Source organism: Centruroides vittatus, unplaced genomic scaffold (genome assembly GCF_030686945.1).
Source record: "Centruroides vittatus isolate TY-2023 unplaced genomic scaffold, ASM3068694v2 scaffold_435, whole genome shotgun sequence".
NCBI lineage: Eukaryota > Metazoa > Arthropoda > Arachnida > Scorpiones > Buthidae > Centruroides > Centruroides vittatus.
The window spans coordinates 5,961,316-5,974,123 of NW_027122708.1; the positions used below are offsets into that span (position 1 = coordinate 5,961,316).

Here is a 12,808-nt window from a genome sequence, read left to right on the forward strand (position 1 = left end):
TAAGCAAGTCATGACCAAAATTTTGGCTTTCCATAAATGGAATAATTCACATAACACAGATAGTACCTATAAACTTACATAATACTTTCTTACAATAGACATATAAATTACCTATGAAGTAAAATTTTTTAAAACAAATGTTCATGATACATGATGAAGATTTGGAGCTAGATTTGGGAAACTTTATGACTCCATGCTTTAATCATGGGAAAATTCAAGATCGATGATAGGATCATCCTCTGTCGACGGGTCAAGCCAACAACTTAATTGCTTTGAATTTTAATTACTATATTTTACGGACTATAAGACGCACTTTTTTCTTCGAAAAATTGCCTCCAAAATTCAGGTGCGTCTTATAGTCCATAGTGTCTTTTAGGTATTTTTTTTAAAAATTGCTTAAAAATTAAGGTGCATCTTATAGTCCGTAAAATACAGTAATGCTAATCGTTAGAACATTCTCTTGAGTTTAATTAACCAATCTAACCTTTTTGAGACAGTTTTAGAGTTTTTGGATGATAAAGATCCAATTTTAAAAAGAAAATTTAATTAAGTGGAAACCAGACATTGCTTATTTAACAGACTTTTTTCACTAAATTTAACGAGGCTAACTTGTAGTTAGAAGGTGACAGTATAAATTTGATAAAAACAAAGTCCATCATTTCAGCTTTTCTTGTCAAAATTAAACTAATGAAGCAAAATATTGGACAGTGTGAATTTTCCCAGTTTCCCAATTTGTCACAGACAAACTGACAGGATGATAATGTTTCAGCCTACATTTAACATTTAAATATGCTTCACACAGACTTTGAAACTAGGTTTGATAATGTTTTGACTATGGAAATACCACAATGGATTATCAATCCATATGGTGAAATTGTAATATGATATCCATTTCTTCAAAAAGAACTGATCAGAATAAGCACTAACAAAGAACTTAAGGTACAATTCAGAAAGGGATATCAGCAATTTTGGTTTCAGAAAGACATACGTATTACTTATCCTGCATTATGGACTATCGCGAGAAAGTTTTTGATAGCTTTTTCCATCTTCATACCTCGTGGAAAGGGGTTTCAGCATGGTTGACAATCTTCTTACAAAAGGAAGAAACAAATTAGAAATCACCAATCAAGGAGATTTAAGATTAAATCTAACTAAATTGAAGCCAAATATTGAAAATTTGCTATTAAAGCATCAGGCTCATCCCTCCAATTAAAAGCATTTATTTTTTTGTGTAGTTATTTTATGTTATAATTTTACTAGATTTGCATTTTACATTGTCTTAATTAATAAACATATAAAACTTAACATGTGTGTTTTTTTTTAACTTTTTCACTCTACAGTTAAACCTATCAAAGTGAGTAGCACCGTGTCAGCTGACAAAAACACCTTTGAAGTTGATGAATTTGTAAGAATTCAATATTAGAAAGGAGGGGTGACCCAAACAAAACAGAAAAAATTGACATGTGGTCTATGAGACAAAAAAGTTTGAAGATCTCTGATCTAAGGATTCATCACCTGTCACAATGCAAGTAAGAAATTACTTTCCTTTAAGAATGTAATGGTGTAAATCTCTCTCACAAGCATGAATGAATGTTGTATTTGTTCATGCTTGTGATTTGTTGTCAGCTGTTTTGAAACCCATTTGCTGCAAATCCCAACTTGTTATGCATAATGCTGTAGGTCAATATGTGTTAAACTCTTTGGCAATATAGTCAGTAGTGATTCTTTTACACTCATGAATTCTCTGATCAATTCTTCTTTCACCATATCAGTCACTACAGTGGTTAGGCATCCAGAATGGTTGTTGAAGTTCAAATTCTCTCTCCCATTCTTGAATATTTGTACTAGTTGATATACATCTTCTTGACTAAAACAATTATCACCATACTGTGCTTTTATTTGGCAATAAATTTCAGCTGGCTTCATTCCCTCACCATTCAAAAAATGAACAACACCACACTGCTTTTCAGTAGTGCAATTTAAAAGTGGTGTGACCATTTTGAAATTACACTGCCAGGTGCAGATGTTGCAGTGTTGCACCATGACAACTGTTTAATGCAAGTGGAAAGAACCATTATGGTTCACAGATTAGCAGATTTCTTTACATTCTAATTGTAAGAGCAGTTATTACATTACACTTATTTATTAACTTTCTTTTTTGTATTTTTTCCAAAAAAATGTGTTTATATAAAGTAAAATGAGAAAGAGACAGATGAAAAATTTCTGTTAAATTATGGTTTTTATAGTAGAAAAATATTCCATTGTATTTATACAAAATTAATGTAGACAAACTATATTTTACAAGGGGGTTACATTTACATTGTTTACTTGTTTTTTACTTTACATACTTTTGATTTTGATTTACACCTATTTTTCCGCGAATACATTCCAAACATTAATTTGAATCTTACAATTTTATTGTTCTATTTCATTAATAATAACATGTTTTAATTCTTCATTAGTGTTAGTTTGTTTTGTTTTTATAAATGTCGATTATTTTACAAAAATAGTTATAAATTTTATATAAGTCTTTTTTACCCATTTTGTTGAAGTTTTTTAACAATTCTATTAGCGAATTGCATTTATAAGTTCGAGTTATGTCATAGTGTTCACGAATATCATTTAATTTTGGACATTTTAATATTAAATGATAAGGTGTTGAATCATCGGAGTTACATAAGAAACATTTTGTTGATAAGCTTATGTAAGTGTTGTTAACATACAGCGAATTTTTATTTAAACGAAGTTGTGCTATAAAGCGTTTTACATTCAAGTTTACCGAATACAACATATATGATTGAACTGATGGTATTTTAAATATATCTAAGTACCACGGATGATATTTACTGCTATGTAATGAGAACTGATCTTTGTTTATGGATTGTGCCATAGCTGAGTTTAAAAGTAGTGAGTAGCCTGTTTTCCAATCTTGAATGTTATCTTGAAATAGTAGTTCTGATACTCCAAAAGAGTTGAAGATAGTTTTTAATTTGTTATGCCATAGCTGTTTATTTTTTTGAAGTTTACTTTGCTTGATGTTTTCATGATATAGAGCAATCAAATTGTTGTCACTATTGAATTTGAGTCTGTAATAAAATTTAATGATTCGTTTTAATATGAACGGGAAAGACCATATACGATTGGTTTCATGACGTAGTGCATATCCGGGTATTGTCCGTTCTAACTGAAATAATCTGCGTAGATAGTAAATATGGAATCGTTCTAATTTGTAGAGATAATCCAAGCTCCAAATGGGACTGGCGTAGAATATCATTGGATTAATAATCGAATTGTAAAGTTTCATGTGTATTCTTAAGTCAGAAGTTTTCAATCTGCTGCATAAAAACAAAAGATTATCGATTGCTTGATTGACTTTATTGTTAAGTTTAGAAATGTGCGATTTAAATGTTAAGTTCCAGTCAAAATTAATTCCTAGGTAATTTATCTCATTGACAGTTTGTAGCAGGATATTTTCATGATAAATTTTTGTTTCGTTAACAGATATTTTACTGTTGTTCCGAAAAATAATTATTTTAGTTTTACTTGGATTAACTGCTAAATATTTAGACTTAAAATGCGAATTTAATTGATTGATTTTCCTTTGGAGAGAAATTTTTGTCGGTGCTACCACAACCAAGTCATCAGCAAAGAGAATATAATGAAATGCTTTATTGCCTATGAGTATACCATCGTTTACTTCAGAAAAAAGATGATCTATATCTTTCAAATAAAAGTTAAATAAATGTGGAGATAATGGATCTCCTTGAAGAATACCACGTGAATGCGTTAATGGTGGAAGAATGTTTTTACCGTGCTTGATCTTTATTTTATAATTTTGAAATAATATTGATATTGTTCCTGTAAATTGAGAACTAGCACCACTCTCCTTAAGTTTTTGTTGTAAAAAAGGTACATATACTGAATCGAATGCCTTTTTAATATCTATAAAAGCAGCATACACTTTTCTATGTTTTTTTACGAGATATATTTGAATAATCATTAGCAAAGTAAATATCGCAAATTCGGTGCCTTTATTTTTTGTATAAGCAAACTGAAATTCTGCTTCTAACTCGTTGATTTTGATCCAATTTTGAAATTTTTTTGCAAGTATCGATGTAAAACATTTTCTAAGTGTAGATAACAAAGCTATAGGTCTATAGTTTTCTGGAGCCATCTGGTCTCCCTTTTTATAGATCATCGTCATGATTATGGAATTCCAAGATTCAGGATAGGACAATGTGCTGTACATAGCATTGAATATTTTCAATAATTTTATTTTAGATTCCGTTGGTAGCATTTTTAAGAATTTGGTTGGTATGTTATCATCCCCTGGGGTAGTATTGTTTTTTGTTTTTTGAATTACTTCGTCGAGTTCATTCATAGTCAAGTCAGCGTTTAAATAATCATCATAATAATTAATATTTCTTTCCATTGGAACTTTTAAATTTTTTATAATGAAGCTTTGATAAAATTTCTTCCAAGTTTCGAATCTTATACAAATGTTAATATCTCCTAGATTAGCTTTTGGTCGAAATTTTCGGATAGTATTCCAAAATATTTTGCTATTATTACTATTATTTATTAAATTTGATTCAATTCTACAAAAGTAGTTTTTCTTTTTCGTCTTAATTAAGTTATTGTAGATTCGTTTGGAGTTTTTGTAATTAATCAAATTTTCTTTATTAGGATTTTGCCTGTAAATTTTTAAATCTTGTTGCTTTCGCCGTTTTTCTTTGTAACAATCTGAATCATACCAGATTTTTTTATTTTTATTTTGCGCGTATTTGTTATCCTTGTTTGATATTATATAATCATTCATGATATTCATCATTATTTTGTATACCTCTTCACAGTTATTATTAGTTACTTCTAGCATATTTTTAAACCGATTTCCAATTTCGGACTCATAACTAGCCAATTTGTACTTTATCTTGAAGTTGTTGTTATATATATAATCCGAATTCTCAAAAGGAAATAAACGGAATTTTGCTATTGTAGGAAAATGATCTGAAATATCAAAATTCGTAGTCTGAAATTCTACACAACAATCTAAGAATAATTCAGAGCATATTGTGAAATCTATGGTCGAAGCACCCGTATTGGTCAAGCAAGTATGTTCAGCTGGAATATCCTGTTGAATTCTGCCGTTAAGAAGAAACAATCTGTGTTCTGTTAGCAACTCGATAAAGTTTTTACCCAATCTGTTGGTTTGTTTATCTTTCGAAAGACGTTTATTAGATATATTGAAATTGGCACCTTTATATTTTGAATCTATTAACTCACCAATCCTTGCATTAAAATCTCCCACTACCAAAATGAGCGGAGAAATATGACTCCAACTTTCTAATGTTTTAAACATATTTTTTAAAGTACTTAGATCATCAGGCAGAATATAAGCAATTAATAATGTTATTAAATTATTCGTTTTATTTACCAAAGTAGGCTTCTGTAATGAGATAAGAAGTAGCATATAATTGTTGAATTTTTTTATGTCAATTATTTTACCAAGGTTCTTTTTTATAAGGATACATATACCTCCACTTGGACGGCCTGGACCTGTAGGTTTTTGTGCTTGAATCGATTCCACTATAAAGTTATTAAAAAATTTTGTTTTATAATACAAATTCGAAGTAATCCAAGTTTCAGTAATTGCTAAAATATCCGGATCGTATTTAACACAAAAATTATTTATTAGTGACGTTTTATTTTTTATTCCTTGGCCATTCCAGTTAGCAATGGAAACCATTTGATTATTCTTTATGACTTTGTTATGTTGCGTATATTTTTGCTTAACATGATATCAACTGTCTGTATTTATTTGATTACTATAAGGACGAAAATTATTTACATAAACCAATTTGCTCAATTTTAGGCTATATGTTATTTTTTCTTGGTTAATCGTTAATATATCATTACGGAGTTTAACTTGGTCTTTTTGTTTTCGTAATTCATGAAGTATTGGGAGTAAATTTTTCTTTCTTATCCTTGAGTTTTTAGTCAAATCTGGGGATATTTGCATATCTTCCCATTCTTCTAATGCGTTTTTTTGTTGTTTCTTTTGAATAAAGGTATAGAAAAATTTATCACGAAGTTGCTTATTGCTGAATGTTATTCTTACTGTTGTATTAGGTTTCTTAGTTATTAAGTTTGTTTCTGTTATCTCAGTTTGGGCTATATCGTGAATGTTTAGTACATTAGTCATAAAGTTATATACTTCTAACGTAGATATGGATTTCGAGCTTGGATATTTGTATACAATTATTTTTTTATAATTATAATCATTAATTAAAGAGTCTATTTTAAATTGCGTTAGTTCATTTTCACTTTTTTGATTTTCTAGTTGTTGTTTTATATTTTTAATTTCTTCCTCCATATATATCTGTCTTTCCTTAGTCTCACGTATATCTTGACGTATTCGTTCTACGTCTTCTTTTATATAGACCATTTGTTCTAACAGTTTATCATTTGAAGCATTTATTAAATCTGATATTTTAGTCCATAGAAGTGCAGTTGTAGTGTCAAGTTGACTTGCTGGATTAGTAAGAAGGCTTGAATTAATATTAGGTGACTCACCTGTTGAGCCTAATGAATTCTGCTGACCAGGTTCCATATTTTGATTCGAGAATTCTTTTGTTCCTTCTTGTGAATCACTTTTCGGTTGTGTTCCGTAATCCGTAATGAGTTTGGAGCTTGAAGTGCTTGGTTGAGCTTGTTTGTTCTCTGTCCTCGTTCTGGTCAGTGGAGGTCTTCCACGCTTGACTGGAGATCTTTGCATATTATTATTTTTTTGTATTATTGCTTTTTCCTTTACCTTCACTTAGTTAGTGTTAGTTTAAACTTGTTTAATAATAAGTTAATCAAATAAACAGTAATTCACCACTTCGCTGCACAAATGAAAGGTTCACAGAAAAAGTCACTCGCAGCGCCCGACAAACTATATTTTTATATATAGATATATGGATAAAATATATTTTCTTTCTCAAAAAAATATTTTATTTAAATGTTAAATTACATATTGTGTTGATTTAACTTTTTCACTTTCTTTATAAATATATAGTAAAGGAATTTTATATTTAAAGTAACTTTTAAAAAAAAGACACAAATATAAGAAATGCTAAAAATTTAATCATGTTTTTTGGAATAAATATAATTTATTTAACTAATGCTATTGTTGAATTTATGAAAGAAAGTAAATGAGAACTGTTAAGCTGATGACTCCACAGTTTATTTTAACAGATATTTTATTTTTAAATCTATCCATTGAGATTTAAGAGATAAGTTATTTAAGATTTGTATAAATATCATATAGATATTAATACCCTTTGTTAAAATTAATTTATTCCATTTACATTCTTTATCCCTTCTGCAATTATTTTAGTTTTGATATCTCAAAAAATTATACATTTAACATATTTATGTAGTAATTTCTCTAAAATATTAAAATAATAATAAATGATTACTTTTGAACTGAATGTTGAGAAAGAGGTGATTCGTGTTTTCGAACTGCATAAACTCCTTTTTGATTTTCTATTGCCAACTGATCCATTAAATCACTGAGTTGAGTATACATTTTGAAATTTCCAGAATGAAAATCCACTTCTGCTGAGAATAAAGTTTGTAGATTTGACACAAAAAATGGTATTCGGCTAAAAAAAAATTTTAAGAATTTAATAAGAGTTTTTCTCTCTATCCTTGTATAAAATTTCTAAAAAAAATAATTTAAAGTAAAATTATTAACAAGTTGATGGTCATTGATAACATGCATCATCATTAACTACATATACCACTAGATTTTTTGGGTAATAAATACTATAAGTAAGCCAATACTTATAATTTGATATAATCCTAATTAAACATTTATGATTTTACAGAAAAAAAAAGGCTTAAAGCTGAATGTCGTACAATTGTGCTTCAAACTGTAGGTTTCCAAATAATTTTAAATTACTATAAATTTCTTGCATATAAACAATAGAAAATTACTAAATGAAAATAAAACCTTTATATAACCCTCACTGTATTAAGGCAGCTCAACACATTCAATATTTGCCAAAGGCTAAACAAACATTTGGCCAATACTTACAAGGGAGTTTTTTCTCATGTCAGTCTTACATTTTAATAAAATATATATCAATAAAAGAAAAAGATAAGACCCATATTTTTTCTTTTATCTGTCAGTTCAGCCAATCATGAGAAAATTTGGTTTTAAAATGTCCTAATTCACATAAAAATATAGCAATGGTGGCACAGTGACAGCATTGTGGCCAGACTGGAAATATTGAGGGATTGATACTGCTTGAGATTTTTACGTTTTATAGTTTAATGTAAATGTAAAGGAAAAATACAATGTTAGGTATACTAAATACTTAGATTGGACATCATGCCAACAGTTGTATTAACACAATTAAAAACTTCAGATAAGGAGGCGTTAAAGTAATTAAAAAAAATATTTTATTTGTGCAAGAGCAAGTGCAAGTAATTTACACACATCGTCCGCAGGCAGTTTGACTAAGAAGACGCCTGAGGATGACGTGCGTAAATTATGTCAAAAGCACTTGCACAAATAAAATATTTCTTTTAATTATTTTAACGCCTCCTTATCTGAAGTTTTTAATTTTGTTAAAAATACAATGTTTAACTCTCATTAATTATTTACAATGAGCACTTGAAATGAAGGCATTTCTATCACAATCTTCTAATGAAAACTTTGTTTTGGGAAATGTAAAATTTACATTGATAATATTAAAAAAACTAGTAATGTTCTCTTCTGTCACACAGCCTGACTTCTGACATGCATATATTAACATATGTTTAAAAATAGAAGCAAATAATTGGTTATATGTAAATTCCAGTCCAACCGCAATGCTACCACTGCACCATCAATGCTATATTTCTGCACAAATTAAAACATTTTAGAACCCTATTTCTCACAAACAGCTGGCCTGACAGATAATGAAAAAATATGGGTCTTCTTATTCTTTTCTCTATCAAATAATATGTATTTTATTAAAATGTAAAACTGACATGAAAAAACCATCCCTTGTTAGTAATGTCGATGGTTTACTTGTGATGAATATTTGGTATTTATCATGTGTGAAGCCGGCTGCAATTCTGAATTTTCCATTGAAAACATAACTGGAATGTAATTTAGATTTTGTCTCATTGTTTTCTTCTCCCATTTCTTTTGTTTTATTTTTTTAAAGCAATTTATTGTAGATGTAGTTAATTGTAGTATAAAATAACTGAAATGGAAAAAATGAAATATTTGAGATAAAATTATATAAAAATTAAATATCAAAAATATAAAGTGGCACTAAATAACAATTTTTTTGTTGTTTTGTTTCAGTTCTGTTTTCTTTATCAAAATACATAATAATAAACATGCTAAATGCTAAAATAGCCTAATATGTAAACAGAAAAACTTTTTAACGTTGATATCTGCAGTATACTTTATTTTTGAAGAGCCCCTTGAAGTCAAGGGGCTCTTCAAGACAAATTTTCAAGACAAATTTGGGATGCAACAAGGCTATATAGGAACAAGTCTTGTAGCAGGAATGATTTCTTACCAAATGCCTTACCAGACACACAGTAAATAGAAAAAATAAATAATTTCCGTTAACATCATTATTGTTGACTTTACTAAAAAAATTGCACATAAATTCTACAGTATCCAACAGCATGAGTCAAGAATTGACCACTTAACTCTTATTCACTGTAGAAAACTAACACTGGTTTCTAAATAGTTCTCTGAGAGGCATTACAAAAACAGGGAGGAATTACTGGAAATTAATCTGCTGTTAAGACACAACTTTAAGTAGAAGTGTCTAATAATGCCAACTAAAGTGTGGATTGATGTAAAGAAAATAACAGAGAAGTATAGTTGAGGCAAAAATATATATGCCTTTGATGGTTCCTAGAAAAATTGCAATGACTGTATATATAAAATTTAGTCTAAAACTGGATCTCATACCTAAAAAGAAAGTCCATTCGACATTTTCTTCATTAAATCTAACAAAACCTTATTATTATATTTCCTTGCTATTATTCTCCAATTACTTCCTTTAGTTCCCTATTTCTTATTCTCCCAGCAATATGTAACATTGCACACATCTACTTTAAGAATCAAGCTGCCATGGTAGGAACTTGAAAACTTTGAAGCATTTACTAGCAAAATAAAGCAATTGCTGTTGAATTTATCATATCACTTTAGCTTTTACTTGAGAAGCTAGTAAACACTACCTTTTACTACTAGTATAAGTATAAGTAAAAGCTTTTGCTTTTATTTGCAGGTGAAACGAAAGCTAGTTATCATTGATACAACTAAGCTATATGTAAGCTCGCTGACCTGGTAAAGATTGGAGACTTAAAATCCCACTTCTCAGACACCAGTGTAAGCTTGCCGACTTTTAGAGGGGGATCAATTAATCTAGCCTCAGGATGAACCTAAGGGATGTTTGCATGTGAGTGTGGTGGAGGAGACAAATGACAAGTGTCTTACAAAGTTAAAATCTGTTTATTTTGTAGCATTTATGCTTACATCAATGCTTGACAGTTCCAAATCTTAATGTTCTTTTGGAGTAGCAAAAGTTTGTTCTATCGGTCATAATCCTGGGGCAGAGGAGATGGACTCACTAGATGGATGTGGATGATCGCTGGAGATGCTGTGGCATCCTAAGAGGTTGACAGCGACACAACACAATTTAAAAAGCACGACTTTGAGCTTAATCCAAAAGAAGACTGTCTTTGACCTTGAATTATCAATTTTTATAGTTTTTCTCCCACTATCTGTATTTCTGATTGGCCCCTCATCCTATTCCTTGCGTCCCAATTGGTCTCTCCTTTGTTTCCAGGTGAAAACCGAGGCCTACTCGGGTCATGAGAAAGGTCCAAATTAAGGTGTTTATTCGACACCTTTTTGTCAACTATGCCCGGAGATTGTTGATAGAACCATAAGATTTGCACTCATAATTTAGCCCATTGTTTGTGATTTCTGTCATCTTGGAACTTTAACAATCATATGTGATGTTTTTCTATTCATCAAATCTTCCCCTTTTCCGAAACTGTTTTCCTAGATCAACTGTTTATGAGCACTTGAGTCAAAGTTCAACCTTTCCTGACAGACATTCCATCTGATCCTTTGTTGTTTGTTTTCGCATTGCATTTGTTTGACAATTAGCTTTGTTAATAAATTAAAATATTATCTTTTCTTCTTATTTACTTCTATACTTAACTTTAATAACAAGCAGTACATGTTTACATCTTTAATTTCCACCGTACAACCTTGAACAGCATGATTATTGTTATCTTCACAATGATATTGAATAATTCCACCAAGATAATCCTGCCAAGTTGTGGAATCAACACTAGCGACCAAAGGGCCATGAAATGCCATTAATTTTAGCATTTCTTCTTCTGATCCTTTTAAATCTTCACAGGTATAATTAAATTTTAATTCTATTCCTTTTTTTGGTCTTATGGCTTTACAGTTTGTCTCTTTGTCAGTTAAAGGATATTGTTTTTCAGTTAAAATTTTCACTTTATTCTCATACATCCAGTCTAAGACCTCAAAAGTATCTCCACCATCATAACCACAGTTTGTTCCAGTTGCACAATCTATTACTTGCTGCACATTCAATTCTACAAGTTCACCTGTCTTTAAAGCATTCATACTTTCTAATGTTTCTACAGTACTAAACGTCCAACATGCACCACATTCCTTCTGACTTTTCACTGGAGTAACAATTCCAGGTTTCCTCCTGGCTTTATATATTCATTTTCACTCTTCTTTCTGTATATCCACTTCACATCAATTACCCTTTTGTCTTTGGGAGGCTTGCTTACAAGTGTCCATGTATTGCTTATCACAAGACTCTCCATCTCAGAATTCATTGCTGCTTTCCATTTCTTTGAATCATCAAATGTCATTGCCTCCTGAAAATTTTCTGGAACCGTAGCATCACAGTAATTTACACTTATACAGTAATAACCAAATTCTTCATCAAAATGGAGTGGATGTTTAATTAGTCTTCCTGATCTTTTTCCTTTCTTCTTTTCTTCATCATCTTTTATCTCATCATTACTATTTTCTTCATGTGTTTTGTCCTTTTCCAAGTCTTTTGTCATATCTTTTTCTTTCTGATTTGTATTAGTGGAATCTTCTTCTTCGTTCTCCTTTGTTTGGTCTGAATCCTTTTGTCTTTCTTCCTTATCTTCATTCTTTTCCTCTTCCTCATTTTTGAATCCACACAAAGTTACATCTTCTTCTATTATGTCACAGTGTCTAGCCATTATAACTCTGCTATTCACCAATACTCTATATCTGGTGTCTGTATATCCAAGTAAAATTCCAACTTCCATTTTCTTGTCCCACTTCCATTTTCATTTTTCTTCTGGAATTCTTATAAATACTTTACTTCCATACATTTTTAGATTTTTTACTGATGGCTTCCTTTTGAAAAATATTTCATATGGCATTTTTCTCTCAATGGTGTTAGTTAAGGTTCTGTTTTTAAGATATGCAGCTGTTTTAATTACTTCTGGCCAAAATCTTCTTTCATTCTTTGCTTCTGATAAGAGACATCTCCCCATATCCATTAATGATCAATTGTATCTTTCTGCAGTTCCATTTAGTTCATGCACATATGCTGGACAAGGTTTTATTATTATTCCTTTTTCTTTTGCAAACTTAAAAACTCTTGCATTCATATACTCCTTCCCATTGTCACATCGCAGTTCCTTTATCATCTTTCCAGACAAGTTTTGTATTTCATTAATATACTGCACTAAGCATTCATATACCTCATCTTTTGTC

At 30.0% G+C, this 12,808-nt stretch overlaps 1 protein-coding gene across 1 annotated transcript in view; it reads right to left on the reverse strand.

Moving 5' to 3' along the window:
• Nucleotides 1–12,808, reverse strand: part of LOC136989108 (myc box-dependent-interacting protein 1-like) — a 95,652-nt gene that overhangs the window by 18,692 nt on the left and 64,152 nt on the right. The window contains 1 exon segment of the mRNA XM_067287215.1: nt 7,461–7,646. Coding sequence (XP_067143316.1) covers nt 7,461–7,646 — 186 coding nt within the window.